The sequence below is a fragment of the Varroa jacobsoni genome, unplaced genomic scaffold (genome assembly GCF_002532875.2).
Source record: "Varroa jacobsoni isolate VJ856 unplaced genomic scaffold, vjacob_1.0 scaffold_1136, whole genome shotgun sequence".
Lineage (NCBI taxonomy): Eukaryota > Metazoa > Arthropoda > Arachnida > Mesostigmata > Varroidae > Varroa > Varroa jacobsoni.
In genome coordinates this window covers 59,506-84,132 of record NW_019214038.1, presented here as the reverse complement: position 1 = coordinate 84,132, position 24,627 = coordinate 59,506, and the positions used below count along the sequence as shown (strand labels likewise).

The 24,627-nt window shown below is 42.5% G+C and overlaps 1 protein-coding gene across 2 annotated transcripts in view; it reads left to right on the top strand.

Moving 5' to 3' along the window:
* Positions 1-6,008: 6,008 nt before the first annotated feature.
* The window catches only part of LOC111266988 (uncharacterized), a 48,845-nt gene continuing 30,226 nt past the window's right edge, over positions 6,009-24,627 (top strand). For both annotated transcript variants that reach the window (XM_022844901.2, XM_022844899.2), the window contains exons 1-2: positions 6,009-6,375; positions 7,422-7,465. In XM_022844901.2, coding sequence (XP_022700636.1) covers positions 6,310-6,375; positions 7,422-7,465 — 110 coding nt within the window. In that variant the 5' untranslated portion in view covers positions 6,009-6,309. The remainder of the gene's footprint in view (positions 6,376-7,421; positions 7,466-24,627) is intronic.

The window sequence follows — 24,627 nt, the reverse complement described above, 5'->3', positions numbered from 1 at the left end:
TTCCATCCTCTTGTGACTGTAAAGGACCCACAATGTGACGAGTCATGAAACTAAAGCATCGGTGCTCTGTTTCGATGTGTATAGGTTCAGTATAGGGGAATTTTCGCTTCTTGATGGTTCGCTCCGCGCCGCGGCCAACCACATCGGCTCCTGCCTCTCAAAGTGAGCGCCACCGAGCAGTAGTTCGTTGTTGAGCACCCACCCGCTAGGTTAGCGTAGTACCCAACTGCTACTACGGCTCCTACCAGCACACCAGCCGTGGCCGCCTCACTCCTGCTGTATGCATGCTGTTGTCGCCCCTGCCGCTGCGGTCCGTGGTGGCAAGCATGTGGGCATACACCGTGGTACGAACATATGTACCATAATCGTACCACAGCGAGTACAGGAGACGGGCGGGCTATTAGCGATTGGTTAGAGCTCTAATAGAATACGCCAACAATGACAACAAAAGAAAAGAAGCAGCAATCGAAAATGCAGCCAGCCCTGTAGAAAAAGGAGAGACGAGTTCGTACCTCTCGCGATATTTTCACAGCAGCAGCGGCAGCACGGGCGGCGGCTGCAGCAGCAAAGGAAGTTCAAAGAAAAGGAAAATTCTGCTAGCGTGTTCTACAAGTTTTAGTCCTTGTCGTCTATGTAGTCCGAGATTCTATGAAAATAATTAGTTGACGGAAAAAGGATCTATGTATGAAAAGTCAATTAGCTATGCGCGAACGTATGGGGAAACTGGAGTATCCATTTAAGCGGCTAGCTAGCACGATTTAAAATGGCAAGCAATGTCGATGAAGATGTATTTTGCAGGTTTTAGTGGCTTGCTGGATATTGGTGATTTCTGTACTAATAATAACAGAACCCAATAATTGATCGGAGGTAGCCTCTGCGAGCTACTACAACTAGTTAGGGAAGACAGTATAATGTAACCACACAAGTGCGGTTTTCAATGCTCGTCGCAGGTCCTAAATTTGTTCTTTATACCCTTACGCTATAGGCACCCCTCGTACGGTATTCGTTCGCGTGACTAGCGGTAGGTATCACCCCCAGTCATCTTCGATCACAGCCAAGTATTGGGTTCGCTCGAATGGACAACGATGAATTAACAGCGGCGGGAAAATTCCTGTTACTGGCCCAACACGAAACTCGTCGCAGCGGGCTCATGTTGCGATAGCAGCTGGTTGCTCATTATGTGCGAACGCGGCCAGCGAGCGGCGAGAAAGAAAAAGGTTACCTATGACAGTGATCGTATGGGAAAGCCAAAAGAGCTATAGGCAAGTAGACGGCCAAAGAAATCCACACTCACTAACTCACAAACAGACATACAGACAAACCTACCCAGATTCACCCCCAACACAAAAAGATGCGAACGATAAACAGGGACAGAGGCTGTTTAGGGGGTCACACATCACTGTGGTTATTGTCACATCCTTAGTTCCGTCGTGTCTCCTTCGGCGTTGAAAATTTGCGAAGCAATCAGAGAGACAGAGAAAGGCGTTCGCCTGTTGTTGGCTGAAGACAGAATAGACAAATGGCAGAGTTGGCGGCTGAGCGAGAACGGCTTTAGCGGACATAATCAACGAGAGAGATTTCGAAGAACGACACAGGACGGGAATAATGTCCCCGTGAGATGGTGTAGCAGAAATGTGTTTACCTATTACACTTGGGGTAACGTAGTAATTTAGGCCCGACTACGGACGTGGCCACGCTTCGTTTCGTGCTGTTGGAAACTAGCCGTCTAACGCAACGTTTAATTGACAAAGTACTGGATGTGGAACTGCAGACACGGTAGATACGTTCGGCACAAAGGGTAAATGTTGCCATAAAGGCATATATGTATATATTACTACGTTAAATATCAAGAACAACCGATGGTATCGTAAAAAAAATAGGCTTTTTTTAAATTTAATATTAATTAACGTGCCGCTGTCTAAATAAATCATTCCGACGGACTAAAAAAACGTTAAGCGTAACATAATGATAAGGGTTTGCGTCAGTTTAGGGTAGGGAACTTGGAGTGGATGGCTATAAAAACGATTTGCAAAAGATCGACTATTGAAGTTATTCAACAGAGTGTTGTCTCTTCACATTTTGTTAACGTTAAATATCGACGCTTTAAAAAAAATTGACAGTTAACTTAGACTTAGAATTATGTATTTGGGCACTTCCAGTTTTTTTTGTTGAAATTTTTCAAGCGTGCCGATCATAGTAATAATAAAGAAGCAAAATTGTTTTAAGATGGAATAAGGAGACTTTTTTTTAATCTATCTACTAATAGTGTCTACGGACGAGTGAAATCAATGGACACACTTTTTATTATCGCTTAATAAATAAATCTACGCATATATAATTTAGTGCTCCAGATCACTTGAAAGTTGTAGCTACTAGTACTATTATTGAACAGGGTAGGCTGTAGCATTTAACACACTGACCACGGATATATATGCAACCAGGTGTGCTTCTCAAATTGGGGCAAACCCCTGCTAGGTCATACGCCTAGGTTAATGTCTTCGTTGTGCTCTTATTCGTCGAGTAGAATATATTTAGGATTATACGATAATATTGTAAGTCTTCAACATTTCAATGGGCATTGCTGAATATCTTGCCGGTTAAATAACAATAAGTTGGTACCTTTGAAATGTTCATATTAGAAAATCGGTAGAAAAAATTGAAAACGGCGCAAGCAGCTTTTAAGCCGTCAGACCAAATAGAACAAAGATGGAGCATTACCGTTTATCACATGAATCGGATGACTCACTAATAAACCTACAAGACCTAACAAGGAAGAAAGTAAATCATGAGAAATAATCAACTGCTGATACAAGCAGTCGGTGCCTCAGGCTATATTCGGTTACGTCATTTTGTCGTGCCAAAAACTTTTGCTGAACGTATTGCTTTTCTACACTCCTAAACCTCGGGCCTAAAGGCTAACTACAAGTACCAGTATCACGAATACTTTCTGTCCACTTGTGTTTATATTTGGTGCGTCACCAATAGAACTCACTGCATGACAGAAATGACTACATAAACATTTTACTCGGCATTATTTCAAATAGCATTGGGCGGGGCTTTGCCGGCCATATCTGGATGGTTTCCAACAGCATTTATCCACAAGACGAACATATTCTATCTCTAGGTAATTATGGCAAATGAAATAAGAGGATCAAACTTGTTTCCGTAAACGTATATAGGAATCAAGGTTCGTTTGTTTATACTTATGCGAGACGATCTTATTGCCACTGGCATAGGGGAGTGGTAACGTGTAGTCTTACCGAACACGTATTGATTTAGGTCCGGAACTGGACGTACGCGTCGGTGTTTTTATGCTACTAGCTGCCGCCAGTCGTCTGGAATAGCAGCAGCATAACTTCACGAAGACAACTACAATGGTTTATACATTTCGTGGCTCGTTGCCTTTCTGCTGATTCCACTACATTGTGTTGACCTGTTGTGCCTGTTTTAGCAGCGATTTCACAAAGCAAATCTTGGTTTGCACGCTAGTTTTATCGACACTGCAATTATGACTCGAGTGTTGAATATATATGATTTAGATGACAATCCGGACGGATCGAGCCAGTTAGCCACTCTCGTCCTCCCTTTGAGAGCTTCATTGCCAATAATTTGACATAAAACCGATGTTGAGGTCACATGGCATAGCGTTGATCTTATTTCGTTCGTCGTACTAATCCATGCTTATCCACGTGCTTCTGCCACTTGCATCAATCCACTACGTAACACACCTCAAAGCGTTTCATTCACAGCCAACCCTCTCTCTATTCAACCCCAATTTTTCTTTCATCCGCCCGCCTTCTCCCCACATAACCAGACGCATCGCACATACAATTGAGCGTGAAGTAACTCTTCTTCGGCCTAGCATTTTAGTGACCTCGTGCGCAACTTGGCTGCCCACCCTCCTCTCAACCAAATAGAAGGTGTTATTTTTCTGTCACCTTCGTTCTTCTTTATCGTTTGTATCAGCCTAATGTCTTGATACATTCTTTCGCATATCTGGTCTCCTCCCCTCGTTTCAACGGCTCAACACCCTCAGTCTGGCGACAGGAAGCACTCCTAAATAGCGGCGAAGCAACTCTAATGCCGACTGGCCCGCATAATGTTAGCGGACACCTAGCAACTGTGGATCAGATGGCAATCACCACTATCCCTACGACGATGGCGGGCCATCAACAAGCCGCAAATCCTCGCAAATGCAGAGCCTCGCCGTACGACAAGTAGGAGGAGAATCATGGGGCATCCCTGAACAAGAGGCAGCCAGCCTGCTGCTAGCTAAAGCCATCGCGGAACGCGCTGAACAGCATCAACAGAGTAACTGAAACAACCCACTTCGCTCGTTAGAAGTGCTTCTTCTCTGATGCGTTCTTCTATGCCACTATCAACATTAACTACATACGGGGACTGGCAATGCTGATCCCATCGAGGTTTCTAACTTTCTACGGACAATGCGCAGCTGTTCGGCAACGCGATCAGTCGCTCAGCGATAACTCGCTATGAGTGAATAGCACGAGAACACGACTATCTGCTGCGATCCTCCTCTACGGAACAGACTTCGGAAACGCACACACAACGACGATTATGACGCTGCTGTTGCTGATGATTTGAAGGTCAACAGAAGCTGCGGACAGTTATGGCAGGCAATCGTCCCGTACCAGCAGTAGCACCAGCAATGGGAAAAAGAACTAAAGAGGCTCGGTATCTACTTTTTTCGGCTTGTTTTCTTCCGCAGCTGTCTGGCAGCGGGTCTTCAGTGGATGCTGGTGCCTATCACCTTTTTGCTGTCGCTACGGCTGCGGCCGCAACAGGCAGCATCGCAAAACTATGACCGCTAGCAGCGGCTGCAGTAGTAACCCCTATAGCGTTCTCTCTCTCCCTTTACTCTGTCTACAATTCTCACTTTCACTCTGGCCCTCACTCGTCACTGGTGAGTGGAATCGTCCCTTTTCACGACGGTGGCCTTGCAGCTAATATCGTTGATGTTACTGCTCCTATTGGCCTCTCATGGGCCGAACGCCAATTAGACTTAGGCCAGCGGTTTGGCAGACTTGGGCGGTTGGAGCGTAGCGACCACCAATGACAATCTGCGCTCACAAAGTAAAGTAGTACACGGCCTGTGCGAACTGGTAGCATCGAGCGCCACACACGGCCTAACAAATGTAAGGGCTTCGGAGCAGCCGAGCAACTGGCGCGAAGCTCGACAGGCCAACCAGCCGATGGAGGGAAGGACAGAAAAGAGAATCATGTAGGCTAAATGAGGCACGCCGGATATTGAGTAATTTCGTAAAGTGGCTAAATTCGACGGTGGTAATCTCCGAGAAGCTACTTCGTACTGGGTGCGTGCAAGAATTAAATAGCCATTATTAATGAATCAGCTGAGTGCGATCTACGACTGTGGAATACGAATGGATATTTGGCCTGTATGTACCAAGTTCTTCCGAGTGTTCGTCTTCAGTGAATTCAGCGTATTGCAAATAGCGTGCAAATTTTTGTGTCGTTTATATCCGCACCGGAGCGTCGTGTATTATGCTAGTCCTTGACCGACTAGCAGAAACAACTAATTCAGGGTCCCGGTGCCACAAAACTTTTTCCCCAGGACTCGACAGAAGGACAACTTTACGCAGGGAAAAAGCTCCGTCACATCTTAAGCTCATGCATGCGTCTTTTTCAGCGTGTTCGTTTTTCGTAGACACTTCGCAAGTGTCTAAATTCGGTGTCCGATAGCCTATTCGAATTCCCCGCCGTGCGATGCTCTACGAGCCGCAACCATTGTCAACCTGTGGTCGGAGCAGCGCAGTTCGCGCCAGTCGCCGGCGCGGCAGCATCCCAAGCACCAGCCGCCGTCGAAGTGAAGGCAGTAATAGTGGTGTAGTTCCTATCAGTCGTCAATGTATTTGTTGCCGTCGCATCAACAACAATAGCAAGATCAGACTCGGCAGCAGCAGCAGCAGCAGTAGTAACAGCTTTATTGCTAATATCAACTGTACCCGACTTATCATCGCCTGCGTAGCCGCCGAAACTGTCGCCGACTCCTTGGCTATCGCTAGCCCGGTAGTTGCAAGCAATCACAGGGATTACATCATTATTAGCGACATGTGCAGTGGTGAAGCTCACCGCCGCGATTCGTCTGGTTGAATCGTCATCGATTAGAAGACCGTGGCCGGGACTTTTTCACCGGGTTTGTGTGTCCGTCGGTCGATCGATTGTTCGCGGTTTCTCAATCGGCGAGTTCGTTCTGTGGCGCGCTCTAGCCCGCCAAATTGGCGGGACCACGTCGTGCCACAGCGAACCAAAATCAAACAAACACACAAAATGGCGGACAGCGACTCGGGCGATGTTTTCGCCGCAGAAAATATCCAAAAGAAGCGAATTCGAAAGGTGTGTGTCGTGTTTCGAGTGTGTGAAGTGATCTCGGCATGATGGGGGCTTTCAATCGAGGCCCGACTCAGGGCTGTCGCCGACCTACAGGACCCGTTCGGCCTATACCTTTTATGCAGTTTGCGTTGAGTGCTCACATAGCTAGCCTATCTTGACTCATTAGATATTACACTATGGGCAATGCTGTTGTGATCGAGGGGGATTCTCCGATGTGTGCGCTCGTTCTGAGAGTGGTCTGTCGTATTTAGTGACTGTGCGCCCCTTTTCTAGTTCGACATTAATGCAGCAAAACATATCGGTAGAGATACACACTTACGTACACATACAGACACACACACACATATATATATGTAAACGAAGTATATACAAAGGACGGCGTACACATGCTTATGGTGGTTGATCGACAACTACGCGACGAGGACCCCAAATCGATCAGAACAGCAGCTATATTTAATCTACTAATACTAGTGTTGCTAACATAGGCTCATTTGGCTAGCTCACTCGTGAACGACAATAGCACTATTGTGAATGTGTTAATGTTCAGCTGTGTGGTGCAATAGGGCCGTGTGTGATCTAAATGCTATCTGATAGACTGATGGAGATTATGCTTTTGTCCCGTTTCTCTTATTGCTAGTATTATCGTTGTTATTACTATTATTATTATTACTCGCTTTTCCTCTTCGTATTATTGTTGTCCTCCGTCAAGCTGAGTGTCTGCGTGTGTGCTTCTATCCTGCAAAAGAGCAGCAGAGAGTCTGGGAAAGGTGATGCGATGGAGTTGTTAGTTGCCGTTTACCTCAAGGAGACGTGTGTGAAATTCTTTGTGTGGTTCAGTTTAACGTGCATTTTCTGCCGACGAGCTAGATCCGATGCGAGTGTGAGGAAAATCTTGAGAATATGGGTTGAATGTGGTGCCAGTGGTATTCGTCGTCGACGTGGGGTAGTCTATTCGTAGGATCGCTCTTGGCTGAGTTGCATTGTGAGGAAACTGCTGCTGCTGTTGTTGTTGTTGTGAGTGACGTGTGTTCTAATGTGCTTTTTTACAGGGACGCGTGGAGTACCTCGTTAAATGGAAAGGATGGGGACACAAGTGAGTACGACACATGCACACGCACACACTCGATGCAATAGCGTAATAGAACGTGCATGCGTATGACGAAATTACGATGATTTACTTTACTAGATTACAGACATGACAGACAAATTTTCGTTTTTTCCAATAGTTAACTAGTCTCAGAGCAATTGATCGATTGATATCGATTTAACGTTTTTAAAATAACGAAAACCCGCTAAAATGTTTATCTTCAACTTACGGAGCAGCCGAATTTACCAAGTTAATAGAGCAACATTACTGCTAAAAGGCAAATGCTCGTTTCTATTCCATTATCGTCCCTTGGTATATTATATATATACCCAATTAGTGTCCCCTTCCCTGTAAAAAACAAGAAATATCGCGGGGTAGACGTAAATCGTTAATGAACCTTTTAGTAAACATTGCAAAGTACCGATTAAGACAGTTGACAAAATAGAAATCCAAGCCGAATCTAGGCAGAATTGAACAGGTGCCAGGATATTTGTGCAACTGGCTTCGTTCTCATTTTGCAGAAATCTCATTTTCAAATGTGCATTCATATAAGCTTGGCCTTAGATGTCCTGAAAGTGAAGATGCTTCAGTTGGCACTTGTAGTAGGACTCGCTAAAGAGCTCGTCAAGACTGATTTTTAGATTTTCACTGTATGAGTGAGTGGTTGATCCTTTGAATTTGTTATGTCTTTCTACTGTCGAACGTGGACACACTTCGTTTATATTGGAAGGAGTCAGCCGCTTGAAGTAATGTCTAACGGTTAAGTGCCGAACGTAAAACAAACGCCTTCCTTTTGTAAAAATATGGCATAATCGATGGTCCAACTTGATAAACCTTAGCAACATTGGATCCTATTGCGAGATAAGTTATTACTCGAAAGGTTATATACTACAGTAATTGTCCTTGTCGCTGTGTTTACTGAACCAAACAAACAGATTCGAGGATGACCAAAATGTAAATGTTGACCCAGCCAGTGGAGAAAGACGATGGAGCGCTTGTCAGATGAAATTTACCATTCTATGGTATACAAATACATTTTGACAAGGTAGCTTGGTATCATAAGAGATTTGAAACAGCTGATAGGTGCTTCTCTGTCTAGTAAAAGATTGTGTGGGATATTGTTGTAGAGTTGAAACTATCGTCATTATCTAAAATAGATTATTATTATCACTATCATTATAACTTTTTCTTTTTTGGTGAGGCTCGGCTTACTGTTCACGTGTTTCTGTCTTACTATCAACCCATAGAAGTAAGGAAATCATTTGAACGACGGATTCTGACAGCCATGTCGCAACTTTTCCATTTTCGATAAGCTTACGGAGTGCTAACCATACACTAATTGATAGATTGATAAAGAAAAACCAACCTGTAAATAGCATTCTCCTTTTTGATCATATATGTACCCGAATTTTACTGAATTTAGTATTTAGTACTGAACACCAAATTTCTGTATAGATCTAGAACATAATTCGTTACCCAGTAGGCAGGACAGACCGCAGAAACGGCTTTTCTCTGACTGAACAAAACTCATTCATTTTGACCATTGCTCAGCATTGTTGTACGTTAGCTTACCAGTAAAAGCGGTTAGAAAGCCTACCAAATACGGATATAGCACAACGACGCAACACTACACCGATGACAAAAGACTGTCGAGTGCGATTTTTGTCGACATACGCTTCGAATAATAACTGATAATCCGTGCGTGAAGCTGGTCCGCTTAGGGACTCATCGTCCAATCGAGAAACAGGGAAAGCTTATGAAGACGTAATACAGCAAACTGCTGGGAATCGTTTACGCGTTTTGCCGTCGATATTGTAATCGAGCAGGCCAGAGACGCAAAACGTGTACGGCCAAATGAATAAGCCAACCATGACTGCGGCCGTTTGCTCGCAACAGTGAAATCGGTCCGTTTGACGGGTGTAAGCACACCAGCACCTGATAATAGTTCAGCAAGCGGCTTTTGCACACAACTGTGATTTCTCTGGCGATTTTTGACTGCGCAGATATGAGATCTTTTCGTTGATGGGCCGTTGGCGAAGTCGCTCAGGACGGAAGCGTGAATTCAGAATAAGCAGAAAGCTGCTATATAGAGGCGCTTCTGGAAATCGTATTCTGTGTAAAGGCGACAAAAGTAAGGGAATCAGTTGACTATTTCAGTTTAACACTTGTTATTTGCTGATTTCCGAGCGCCGAAAATGGTCATATGTAGAGTATATTTTTGTTTTCTTTTCTGTTAATTATTCGTCATATTAGGTGTGTAGGGTATACATGTTTCTTATATGTCAGTTTATTGTGTGCTGACATTTAAAAGGTAAACTATAGTTGAGCACACCTATTTTGTTAGTTACTAGTCGTCGTTATTACTTCCGTCCTAAGGCATTTTTAGTTATAACGATGGCGAGGTGTTTTCGGGTGTTCCTATGCTGATATACGGTGTCATTTATTTCGTTTAGAAAAGTTACGCTAATTGACGGTTAACGGTACAGGTGGATAAAAATGCACGCAATCGTTGTATAAAGTGCACGATACTATATAGTAGCCCTCTGTACAACCAAAACTGTACATAATTATTTAAATATTTTCTTATAAATACCAAAAGATCGGTTTGATATGAGTCTCGAACGAATCATTTGCTGCAACGGTTTACTGCATTTGCTGCAAAGGGTCCATTGGAGATAATGACGAGTATGGAGGTATTGAAATTTTCGGTTACGGTTATTGACTGAATGTTTGCGTACCTCTTCAATCTAGACTTACAATTTAGAGCTTATTCTCATTCGGATATGATGTAATGGAAGCCTTACATCTTTCTCGATAAATTGATTCTTTATTTTTAGAACCTGTGGGTGGAATGAATTTGTATACGAGTGAGGTTTTGAAAGCGGTTAAAGGAGAAAATTATTTTGCAAATTTCTTCCTTCAAAAAAAAATTTCTTCCTATATTGAATGAGCAAATTTGTCTTTTGCAGGGTCGTTCGAGCACCGTTTCATGAATCTTTTCAGTCGATACGAAGGAACTTTAAGGAGATTAGTTGGTTTATTAAAATGAAAAAGAGCGATTGAGAAACTATTTTTATGTGTATAAAGTCATTCTTAAAATAAGTCAAAAATGAATTGCGGGTTACTCTGTTTAACTTGTTTAGAACAAATGTTCATTAGACTCTCAGCCCAGAACACGTTGTTGAATTCGTAATCGGCGACCCACAAAATTGTTGTTAGTATTCGTTTATTTATACATATAAATAAATGTAATAAAGTAAATAGTATATATAAAAAGAGAGATACTACTAAAAAGTTTTATTCGATTATCACAAGGGTCTATCGGATCTGCACGGATAATGTCTCTACATTTCGGCGTCGCAAATTTCCGCAACCATCCAAAGCGGTCAAGTACAATGTTCCATCTTGCCATTATTCATCCATGGACACAGCTATAGGTTCCTCCGAACTCGTACGTACAGCCTATCTATGCACAGATCCAGTGAATATGGTCAAATACATAAGTGATCCAGGGAAGACGTTCAAACAATGAATAGGGCGGGAACGTAGAACAACTAGAGATCCTAAAAGTCTGCGGATTCTATAAATGTTCCGGTGGAACATTCGATTAATCGATCGCCGTTGACCTTCCGACGTCGAGGAAAACTTATACTTCACAGTTGCACTTGTTTTCATTTCGTCAGAATTGACAAAGCTGTGCTTAATGTCAGGTCATGGGAGGTTGCAGGCTTCGAGAAGGTAAACTGAGACAGGGACTTAAGACCTCGTATTTGCATCATCCAAGTTGGCCTCGTGTCCTCAGCTTCACCCCAGTATCGCTAAGGGCATTGGAGCTAAGTGATGATAAAAGCGTTGTTATGGCCGCATGTTTAGGGTGGCTTTTTGGTCGCATTCATATCATGAAGCAACAATAACCTTAAAGTATAGGTATCTTGGTGTTCGTTCACTTTTTGCATTTATTGTTAACAAAAAATTGGGGGTCAGGTAAAAATCACCTTCGCATTCATTCATGGCTGCGACTGCTTTGTCAGTTCACGTGCAGTTGAGGTTAAAAGGCAACACTTCTGTATGAGGTCGGGAGCAAGACAGAACCGAGAAGTAATTATGGGGTGAACTATATCTAAGAATGAATATTATGGGCGGATTGTACGCGTTGGGAATACATAATAGTATTACAATTTGCAGCATTAGGTAGACATTTATCAGTGGAATATCTTAATACAGAGAGCGGTTTTGTCGGTTCTTCACATGTTCAGATGACGTAAGAGATAATTTCTGCAGTGATTTTATCGGTATTCGTAGAATTGCGCTCTGTTATTTAGATCAGAGTCGGGATAAAAGTTGGTAATTGTGTTGTAAGCTGGGCTTCGTCGATGAACAGATAATCTACTATAAATGTTAATTCACCATCTTGTATAAGCACCGATATACATCTATAATGCGCAATTTTATAAAATTTGTTAAAAAAAACTTTATCAAAGTTTTTTATCAAAGATTTGAAAGATCTCTTTGCAGATTTGGTCGCCAGGTCTCCTATCTTTTCGTCGGACCTTGCCATTTCCTTTGTATTACATCTGGAAATCCGAATTCAGTAATGCATTGAAACGCTGCATTCGACAGTTCACAGAATGAACTGGGCGGTTACTAGGTACGATCTTGAATGTTGCTGATCGATGTCATATTAATATATTGAATGCAGTAGATATGTCAGCGACGTTGCAATGGCCCAGAGGCGGTACACAATTGATTTAATGGCCCCTACCACAGAAACCCCCTAACACTGAAACCAAATTAGAATGTCTGATTCGTTGCTCTGAGACCTTACGATAAACTGGTGTTCTTATTGATGACTTGAAATATACAGAAACGCCAAATATGCTTAAGCAATTTTTTATTCGGTAACATACTCGTTTCGAACATAGATTGGTAGGTTGGTTTTGTTCGTTTATTAGACGCCCTATTAACCTTCTGCCTGAAATAAGTTTTGGGCCTTATAACATATTTTGGATATTATAGTCGAATACCCTATTTATTCAATAGTAGGACAATGAAAAGTCGAGCACAGGTCATTGAATATTGAGGTCAGGAAAGAACATTATCCACGTGAAAATAATTATTACACCCTTGGACTGCACTGTTGTCGTTGTTGTTTGCACTTTAACGTGTGGAGCTCCGAGTAACGTGAAGAACTAGGAGGTTTATAAAAGACTGGCATTGGATAATCATCCAATAATTTAATAATTCTAAAGAAAACTACAATTATACTTTTCAATAAATGTGTTTGTTTTCAACTTGATTTTCAATGTTTAAAATGAGCACTGCACATGGTTTTGGGGCTAAATTTCATTCGAGCTATTTCTGTATCATGATACTAGGCAAATTAATTAGCGCCGGGATTATGATATGTTGTCAATCTAGAGCATAATTATTTTTCCGATCAAACCAATAGGATATGCTTAACAAGAAGAGACGGGCCACGAGGCGCCCTATTATACTGCGTAAAATTTCGTATGTTATTGGATGAATGTGTGCTGTGATTAACAGAAACAAAGAAAAAAGGCATAAATTGTTTTTAGACACAGCAGATGAGCAACTGGCTTCTGCATTTTCTAGTTTCTGTTGATGTTTCGTCTTTGTATCTGTCGGTTTTCTATTTTCGAGTTTTGAGATGCTTTGTAAGTGGTCGCACTAGGTCGCGCCGCTTCTTAACAGAAAACAATTTGTGAGTCCTTTTTTAATTTTGTCAAAAGACCACTGTCATGTAGGACCGTCTGCCGCACATGCATGTTTCTCACTTTTAAGTAGCCAGAGACTTTTGGTGGTGGGCTATCGATCCAAACAGGCGAAATGAAATGGCCGGCGCAGGGAGCCTTCTGTTTTATGCGATCAGGTCCAGGCTGACGTCCGTTTCGTCATATTTCGCCAATAAGAGGGCTGCAACCCCTTCCCCCGTTGCGCTCGCCTTTAACAGCAAGCGCGCCCAGTATAACTTAGACGCAGTAACGACGGTGATTTTGACATGACTTCCTTACGGCTTCCCTTTCGTTACGCTGTCGAGATCTCAAGTGGTTATTGACGAGATTTCTCCTTGTGAGAGCCGATCTTCAAGTAATGTTTAACGCAGCTTTTTCTTGCTGTGTCGTTTAACGCTGTGTCAGTTTTTGGAAACGCTAGTTGCGAATATTACCTTGCGCTAGTGTTCGCGGTTCGAGACTCTACGCCAAAATGTGTTGCGCTTCGCCTCTTCGATTCTGGGACCGAGGGCGGAGAACAGGTCATGGTCAATAATCCAGGACATGGTTAAAGAGTAACGTCAGGTGGATATGCGATTGCAACAGGTTGAATAGAAGTGGACTGTGCGCGAACGATCTTGATGGCAAGATGTAAATTAAAAGCGGGACACCGAATTTGACTTTCGCAGCCATCGTTGTCCGGCCGTTAAGTATCGAATAATTCGGCCGGATTCTCTACGACAAATTTTGAGCATACGATCACAATACTAGATAGAGTGCTGGTGTACAATGTGCCATATTTGGATAAGGCTATTTTAAGTATAAAACACTCGTTCATCTATTCGCCATAAAGCGGTACTGTTGGCTTGGGTCTCGAAAATGTCACGTAAAACACTCGTTCATCTATTCGCCATAAAGCGGTGCTGTTGGTTTGGGTCTCGAAGATGTCACGTAGGCTTCGAAAGTACTGAAGCCATATAGTTAGAGCGAGCCTGTTCCGTATTGAGGTTTCTGACGGCGGAATTAAACGAGACCCTTCTACATAAATGGCCTTTTGGTAGTCAAGCTTACATTAATTCGCAATCTAGTGATTATAACTAAGCGCTTTGAATCTTCAGTCTCTGCTGATTTCCTTGTCACATAATAATGCGAGCTTTAGGCTCTGTTAAAAGTCATAATAAGAGTTTTATTGTCACTTGCGCACTTCCAGCTGCTAACGGTCAGTGCTACATATGAGAGTACATAATGAAATCGAAATTGGGACACATGGATTGAGTTTACATCGAACAGCACATTCGATTCGGAGAAAAGACATTTAGGGAAAGATACAGGGAAAATTAGGTTGCAGGGGCAATAATGCAAACACTTCATCACCCACGTATATCGTTTGTTTAAAGGTTTTACCTTATTGCGCACAGAAGTTCGTCTAATCGTTCTAAAAAAATTAGAGGACAAGTACCCAAGTTAGCGGCTTTGTGAGAGTCAACGATAAATAGTTTTGAGCTATCAAGAGACTCATTGAAATTCGTCGAGTAACAAGTTTTTAACGAACGGGAAGATTATACATATGTTACTGCACGCCCGGAAATACAAATGGTTTTATAACGTTTTGTTATCGGTACACGGAGACGATTCTAGTTCAGTATATATACTGTATATAGAGGCGAAATAATTCAGCTATACTAAGAACTCGTGTTCACCGAACATGTATCCTAACTGGATGGAACTGCAAGTACTATGTGAACCTATATCTATTACAGAATAGGAAATGTTTTAGCCTGCTGTTTTTAGCTCACTGCAATCTTTTTACCTTGGTGTTGACGTGGGGGTTGAACGCCCGTAGAACCATAGAAGACTTCGTCTTCTTTAGCCAGCCGAGAGGTAACGCCTAGGTGACCCGTTCGACAAGTCACTGGTTCAAATCCGTTCTTGTGTATGCAGACACAATATGTATCAAAAAAGCAAAATAGATTTACCTTCATTACTTTACATTCGCATATTTCTTTGGCTGACTAGAAATCGTATGGAAGCAGTTAATTAGTTACAGAGTTTGGAGTAAATTCTAGATGGGAGCGTTTTTAGGAAGATCAAACACTTATTAAGGGTGTATCTGCCCGGTTACGCGTTTTTCATGGCCGGCACGTTGTTGCTTATCATTGTACGAAGGGAAATTTGATGATATAATGTAATTCCAGGTAAATAAACATCTGTTCAGATCAACCTGCGAAGTTCGAAGCTAAGCTTGAATAGGGCTACCTTTCGTTTTAACGAAACTTTAGCAGCGAGCACTGCAATAGGACTAGTTTTTAATGAACTTAGAACAATACAAGGTCTGTTGACGCAAACAGCGCTTGCAAGGCTCGCCATCACGTTCTCCATGTGAACAAAACCATCAGAAACGAATCGCATCTCGGCTTATGACTCCGTTCCCTAAACTTATACTGTACTTATGTAACTCACAGATACTCTGTATTGCTGCAATCATCAAAAGCGTCCTGGTTACTATATATGATATATATCCGATAAGCATAGTATGCACAAGCTACAAAAATGGTATTTTCATTACCCTTTAGTTAATCCCTGTTCAGTCAAGCAGAAATTACGGCATTCTATAGCGTAATCCTTCTTCTTAAATTAAAACAGGTAATGAAACTATTGCTAATCTATGCAAGAGGTTCATTTTGAAACGAGTGCGCAGAATGTTGCCTTCGTGGCGAGTAAGGGAACTTAGCTTAAACTGTGTATCGCTGAATCAACCAATCGTGGTCAGCGTACAGTTGTGCGCTTTTGGCGTCTCACGCAACGACTCCATTTCATTCTGGGAAAAAATAAAGTCGCTTTGGACAGTATCAAAAATATGTTGACTTCGCAGTAGCGACCGTGAAAAGCAGTTCAAAAAACAGTTTAACCGAACTTTCACCTTACTGACAAATGATCACCGCATCATTTTGTAACTGACTTTTGTGGTTTCTATATCCGTTTTCTGAATAAATAATGTATGTGTGTATTTTTTTTTAACAAATGCAGAGTCAGTCTCGCAGAGATTCACTTTCGGGATTCATCTGTGATATCCGGTTTTTTAGTAATATCCTCAACCGAGTCAGTGCATAAACAGTTAAGTGTGCATGTATGTGATACTAGAAAGGAGTCAAAGCGGATCGAAATGGGTTTTAATTGAAGTAGAGCTGCAGTCACTTGCAACATCTGATCTCCTCGTTTAGCACATCCCGTCATAAATAGCTCTAATCTCAGCTATTATCTGCTCTTTCAGGAGAAGGAACAATTAGCTATTTGATAAGAAACAGATGGCTTACATACAGCTGCGTTTCCAACTAGGCATGATTACATTATAGCCGATTTAAGCATCTTCAGTCAATTCACTATTTATATACCCATATCGTGATAAGTAGGACGGTCCAATAAGCTCATTGTGTAGGCAATGCGAATAGTTGGATTTCATTTAATTTTGGCTTGGAATCGGACTTTGTCGCCATATGATTTACTTCGACCCCATTTCCTCGTTGCCAGTGCTCATTAATCACTCATCATTGTATCACACTCGCAACTGTAGGCGCAGTCCGTCCGTTCCGGGTGAGTTTTTTACAATTATATCCCACTACACCTCACATTATTCGATGCACTTCAGTCCTTTTACCCATGCTAAGCAAATTATTAGACCTGCTAAAAATGGAAGACAATTAATAGAACGACCATTCCATGCCATCAGCTGCATATAATCTCGCCTTTTATATTTCGTGATAATCACAGTTGTTACAATTGCGCCTATCCTGTTTACAATTCAATCAAAAACGGCACAAAACTACCGTTTACGTTATAAGGATAATGTTTTTTATTGGTGGACCTTGAGGTGCCTGCCGGGTCTCACAACCTTTGGCTCTATGAGATGTCATCGAGCTCCATTATCGTGAGGTATATACGCCTTGTCCTAAAGCCATTTAACCTTTAAATTTATTCCTTGATCAAGCTTTCCCTTATGCTACCTTTACTGCAGAGATAAAGATCTCGGTAAAAATATTTTGCGCCGATTCCCATATTCGAACACCCTGCTTATCCAAATATCACCTTGGTATTACCCTTGCTACCTTCTGAGCCATCACAGGGACGTAAGAAACCACCTGGCAGCGATAGACTTGCGGCACCGACGGAGTTGTCCTCTTGATAGTAGTCTTGTAATGGGGTAAGGAGGGCCCGCAGCGAACTTCACAAGTGCAATTTGTGCTTTAATTTTCGCAGGCAGCACTTTTACGCCTTCTTCATCGCAAACAACCGTAAAGTGTAGAACATCTTCTAACCAACGCCTTCGTTTATCATTGGCTCGCCGGAGTCCTGTTTCAGTATGTGAGCCAGTCGCAGTTTCTATTCACGTTTTTGGCCAAGTTCCTTTGCACGAAATGTGGCGCGACCTGAATATGAGGGTGTTTCTTGTGTCGCCGCGGGGTACTGGCGCTCCCGTGGTGAAGATCAACGGACATCAGGGCAACAATTGGAAAAAAAACAGATAAGCCCTAGGCTGTATGTTGCTTTTGCTAAACCTAGCAGCCGGGACTATTGCAATAATAAAATGGAACATCCTCGTGTATACCTAGGATCCTTCAGGTCAAAGAACTGCAATGCAAATAGCTTTATTAGCAAATAATGACGGAAAACGGAAGATCTAGGAAGTTTTAAATCAGGGCTTTAGATTGTCGTTAACGTAAAATATGTATCGTTTTTAAACAGTCGCTGTGAGCGTTTTCTGAAAAAGTTTCTGTTAAATACTAAAGAGTTATAACATTCTATTTGCCTGTTTGTATATTTGGAATCGATATTCTAGAGTATTATTGTACAGAACTTATATCATTTCTAGAAAGGAATGAAATGCACGACAAAACTTTGCGGTATACACAGAGACCAGCTTAAGTCCTATACGTCTTATTTTCCGTTTGGTGTATCGTGCATAGCTAGCGTGCATCCCATCAAACGTACTGTAGGCCGCTACGCCCATTGGATGGCATATCGTCAGCCATCTTCGTGGGACCGCATTGTTGGAGGCGCTCATCAGCCTCGCTACACCGAAAACAAAGGTTCCCGCTACAACGTGTTTGAAGAGTATATGTATGTGCAAATACAGGAAGATGCAGACAAGACGCCTATTGTAGAAGGGCTCTTCGTAGTGATGTAGGTGGCGTGAGTCAACCACAGCCAACTCTACGAGGCAATAAACTCGTTGGTTGGAACCCATTTGCCAGGCCGGACCGACCTTAGGCTGTTTTGCGTGTGCTATGACTTCGACTACAGATCTATGTGTGTGTACAATAGCGCCGTTGTATATACCCATAGTTCCGCGAGGCCTTGCGCTGCAGTGTCCTGTGGCGGAGTAGTGTATACTGCTGTCGTTATATGTGTATTGCATGCATAGCTCGGCCTGTTTTTATGATATCCTTCCTGTCTGTCTTGCTGCTGTTTTTCGTATTTGTTTATAAGAAACGGATGTCATCCTGAGTCGTCTTTATTTCCCGTTCCATTCTCCGATCCTAGCATGTCGGCAGTTCTATTCGTGCTTTGCCCCATACTGTCCTCTCTCGTTTACCCCAGTTAGTTATTCCCTTTTTTGTTAGTCGCCGACGCCGCTCATGTTGCTGTTTGTTATCCAAACCCGCTTCAGAACAACAGCAGCAGCAGCAGTTGACGATGATCTATATCGTGTCATCTCTGTTTAAGCGTTCCCATACAACAACTGTCTCTAAAACCCTTAACCCATGTGGTATTGCCGGGACTACCATGGCTTACCGGACATTGTTTTCCGCTGGTCCGCTCAAGACAAATAGCTGAAGAATATGGAGATAGACCTCAGACTTCTAGTGGACGTATTATTGTTGGCTTTGTTGCTGCTGCTGTCAATGCGTCGCTGCGTGTCGTGAGACGGCTCATTGCTAGCGTCGTTATATCTATTGCTAGTAATAGTGGTATTGCTGTTGTCCGAATTGTGCGACGGTATGCGCTTCATATCGAAGAAGCGTATACGCGAAGAGATGGTTGCCCGTTTGGCGAGTAACTTAAATTTAGTAGTTCAGACATTTATAGGGCACTCTTTATCATATATTGGCTGCCCGATGATATGCGCTGCATAGGTACAACGCCGACACATTCAACCCATCTTCTCATCTGTTCGCTAGCGATCAATTCATAACTCTATCCATAAGTGCTACAGTGTGTATCAATAAATACGGTTCGTGTACGCTACTAGCTAACTAAGCTGTCAAACGAAATCACCGTATATTCTGCCTACAACCACAGTGCCGGATCGTTGTAAGTCGCCTACGCGTACTTCATTGTGTAGACGAGCGCATGAATGGGCATTTGTCCATCGATTATAGATGGAAATTTTTTGCACTACATTGACAGGGTGATGTTGTGATGAAAATATGCATAAAAATACACAGAAGAAACGTCAATTATCGGTTAAGTATGATAGACATGGTGCACAATAGCGAGGGAACCTACGATTGAATTCGTTTTTATACGCATGGGCCGACGTGTCTGCTATGCAAGTAGATGTTTGTATATGTTAATACGTTTCTAATAATGGTTGCTTTTTCACACTTGTTGTGTAGTGTATGTCCTCGGCTGAGCTTTAACCAGTGATGATGTGTTTACTGCTTATAATTTACTGATATGGGCAACCCTTAAGGGTTTTAATTAGCGCAGTGGTTGTTACCGCCTGCTAAATCGTATCTCAATAAACGTTCATTCTACTTAGCAGATGCATAGTTCCCGTACATTTGGATTATGTAGATGCGGGAACCTATTTTGGATTAAAAAAAGTAAAAAGTTGTGACCGGACTTGACATTGTTGTCGCGGGTGGTTCGTCACCGTAGGCGTTATAGTCGTCTCGTTTCCCATTTGCTCTGTGCTTATTTCTCTATCTCCCTACGTCGCAATGCTTGCCTCGGTTCAGTGGCTAGAAACGTTCCATGTATCCCAAGGACGCCGTTTTCTGCCATGATTCATGAAATTCCAACCGCGGCCCGTATATCCTAGCGTATTTTACGCACTTTCTAATTAGGGGAGCTAAATGCTTCACACTGGGAGTCTGCCAATGAAGTTCTGAGGCAAATTTTGAAGAAATATTCACAAGAGGCATCTAAGCAATGTATAGAGTACGTGCGTCAAAAGGTAAAGGTTCACTAGAGAAGACACTGTTTTTCTGGAAACAACTACAAAATATAGTCTACAAAAAATGCTCTCATATAAAATAGTTGTGTCTATACGGATGCACGATACGTGAGCGTAATTCGGGAACGTTGTACGAGGATGTTAGCAACCAATGAAAAAAGATGCGCCGTTCAATTGTTTCTAGTTAATTACAGTGTGCGCTCTGAGTTTGTGTAGAGCGAACAAATGAATAGAACCTTAATATAACAATGGGATTCGCATGGTAACAATACGGGATCGACGAATCTGTGGAACTACTATTACGGGGTTCAGAAACACTAACCTGCCGCTTATCCTCGGGGGTTACATATCTAACGATATTGGCAACATTCTGGAAGATGCTTTAGTGATTCGAGGGTCAATTGAATCTGATGTTTTAAGTGGTTTCTCCCCCCCCCCCCAGATTTCAATCCTGACTCTGCCACGTTGCCATGCCAATACCTCACGTTGCGTCTACGAAAAAATGCACCTTTTTTCTATCTACGAAGTAAATACATCCTTGTTTTAAACGTAATCACGTGCTATTGGCATTGTCTGCAATGTTGAGAACGAACTGCCGATGAATTAGTAAACTTTAGACAAGCTAAGAGTTAACTGAATGGTGGATTAAGAGTAAAGTTGTCGGAGATAATTGCTAAATACGATATAGCAACAATGTAACTAGTAGAAGCAACATATATCTCGTGGTACGTTTTACACAAACCGTGACAAATACGTTGAATAGACTGTATAGTCGCTAAATCCAGTTAGCGAATGTGGAACATTTTCATGTTTACCCATAATTCAACGCTCACTAAAAAGGCTCATGCGCACAAAGTTCCGCACGAAACTCTATTCCGTGCTACTCTCCTCTACAGAGGTCCTTTCGCAAGGTACAGAACCACAGCACTAAAGATAGAGCTCTACTAACATCGTTCGTTGTGCTTCGTCCAATATTATGTGCTACTGAATAGTTTCACTCAAGCAAAAATCTGAGTAATTAATTTAGGTAGCTGTCTGCTCTCCGGAGAAGGGAGACACTACCGACCTCAGTACACAAATACCCATTTCGCCCAAATAGTCGTATCGCTCTATCGGATGGGTAAGAGGCAACATTCACGGTATCGACACAAAGATACGCTTTGTTCTATACGACAAATCTTAGCATTTTGAATCGCCGCTACGGCCGTATGATATCCTGTATTGATCTTTCTCGAGATGCAGCCAATACTTTCACATACGTATGCGTATTCATTGCAAACATAGATATTGTTGAGGATTAAAAAAGAAGTTAAATTGTCCCGCATTTCTCCTCCACTGTAAATGCCGTTGTCATGCACGCGCGTATCGGTGGCATTGGAAATATTAGTCACAGGCATAGCCCACACCATAAGCAAACTATTCCAATTGAACAACGCCTGATCAGCAAAGCAGGAGCATAGTAAAGGATCGAAGCAAACGCTCCCTTATCTTCATACTAGCGCACGTTGATACATCGTCAGTTTTGTTGTCTTTGTTGTCTCTCTGCATTCATGTCTTTGTTGTCACTGTAAGTAGCTTTCACTTGGTCTTGGTATTAAATAAAGGACGAGGTGTCATACTCTTTCGCACAAAAAGCCTAAGTGGGGCAAGGGATGAAGGGCACGGAGGCAAAACATAGTAGAATTGTTTGTCAGCGGCCGCTTCGATAGTGTTCTCTCGGTTGCGTCCCAGTAGGGTCGGCTAGGTGTGAGCGAACGACTACGAAGAGACCGGTAGTGATTTGGTCTGCCGCGGAAAACAAACGCCGCGCGAGCCACCCTATTCACAAGCGTCTTCATTGTCCAGCGGCGATGATTATGAAGCTATTTCCCATGTAGCCCACCAGTTCTATGACTTTTTTCCTCATTTTTTTGCTTACTTACGCGTCGCTATGCTTCTAGAGGCTTATCCCAAACGTAGATGTCAAGCAAGCCGTCAGTCAAGCAGCTACATGTGTATGGAGTGCTAGAGTAGACGGTAGGTTGTCTGATCGACAAAGCTAGCGAGTGAACGCAACGAGTTCTATTAATAGAAATCAAGGCTATGGAGTACCTTTCTTTTAAAAAATAGGCGTATTTAAATGGTGTGGTTCGGTTAGCTGGTGCGTTTGAATGATTTGGTGGCAGACAAGTCACCTACTAAACCTTGTTGTCGTCGCTATGAGGTAGTCTAGATAGTTCAGATATATGACATGCACGGCTCCAGCGTTAGAGCGGCATCATCTATAGCAGCGCGAAACTTTCACAAGATCAAAGATTTATTTAGGTATGCAGATCTAATATTGCTTGCTTTTGCTCCAAGATTAGTGACGTACGGCCACCTATAGACGAGATGGGAATGCAATCTAACTATGCTAGCTAACTCTACCTGTGAACCGTACAACCATGGTATTTGATGAGGCTTGCGGACCACGCGGAATAGAAGAGCACCTTTATTCGCCACAAGGTACAGAAGAGGGGGAAGGGCGAAACGATTCGATTTCACGGACACGTAAACGGTTTCATACGGGTTATTATTTGATGCATTTACACAATACGCGTCGTGCTGCTTCACGCTGGGTGGTCTCGTGCTGCTGCTAACTGCAACAGAACTATCGTGAAGTAAAAGCCTGTTAACAAATCCGGAAGAAATACAAATTGTAGTTTATTTCATGGTATTATCTGCTTGGCTTACAATTATTTATGTAGTATCAATGCCGTTACAATTGCCTGATTGGTTGTGGGCGGTGGCGAGCTAAGAGAACCAAATTATTATAGAATGTATCATTTGAAAACATTGTTTATTTCATTCTGCAGATGCGATCTTAACTTACCTAAGTTCGATGAGCACGTTTCGCTGTTACTGTCCGCTGCCATGTTAGCTGCTTTTGTTGCTTTCTACAAAGTTGTGCGACCGATCGGCAGCCATTTGGGATTAAATTTTACGGTATAAATTATAGCTGCCATGTATTTTAGCTACCGGTTATCCCTCGGCTTTTCCCTGTGTTGATTGTTACCAGCGAATCCGGTAGACTTGGAAATCGGCTAGCATTTAAATTACCCGTCACTAACAGAAAAAGCTGGGCTGTTAAATACTAGAGTTCTCTAAAAACTTATAAGTGAAAATCAGTAAATCGAAATGAGGCAAGAAAGAAAAGTGTCTTTTCGTCTTGAAAATTAGCGTTTAATGGTCAAGCTTCTATCCTTCGAAGGCCGCCGCAGGAATTCATCGAAGATAGATGGCAGCGTTATGCAAGGAAGCCTTGAGCAAGAACACAATACGTAAAAACAAAGGTTTTTATAGAATGTTGAAGCATATCGAGAAGGTGTCTAGATGAAGGTACCCGAAGGACAAGAACGCCTTGCCACAATCGAAGAGGCCTTTCACAAGAGTAGAACTTCGAGTCTAAAAGCCTTGTCGACCGAAGTTGGCATTTCTTATGTAACGGATTACAGAATAATTACCCAAATACGGTAAATAAGGAAAAAACTAGTCACCCGTGAATCGATCCGGGCTAGTTGGAAATGAGTATGGTGTATCCCACGAACTTTAACCGATAAAAAACCTGAAGCATGCGGTCGCTAGAGACAGAACATTGTTCACTCTATACCGCCAGTCAGGGATGGACCAAGCAAGAAAATAGCATCGCCCTGGAGATAAATCAAGTCCGATGGTAGTGTGCAATAAGGTGCAATAAGATGGGCATAAGGCGATAGTAGTACCTGCAATGAGCATTAGGAGCACCTGTTGCTATGAGATACTCGCCATAAATGAAACAATCAATACAGCCCGCTGTCTCGGGTTCCCTTAGAGGCTCAGGGACCATTGGCACGGCAATCAAAAATACGCTGTGAACCCGTTGATAGTATTAATTTAGGGCTACCGATCATAAACTGGATTTTTGTCAGAGCAGAGAGAGAAGAGCTAATTATTATGAAGTTCCCGTGATCAGATTAAATTACCGTGGTAATTCAACGGTTAAAAATAAGAGCCCTTTTCATAGTCAGACTTTTATCTCTAATTTCCGTTACACTTAGTTTCTAGTTGCAGCTGATGTTCTCTGTCTGACACTCTGGGGTTTCTCAAGACTCGTAAGAGTCGCAGCAAACGTGATGTAAAAGATCTATAGGATAAAAGTAGAGGCCCATATGTACCCTGTTTTTGTATATTGCCATATCAAACTGTTATCCTTTATAGGAACAGTTTATCAAAATGTTTTTTTTATCAGCCGTTAGTTTTAC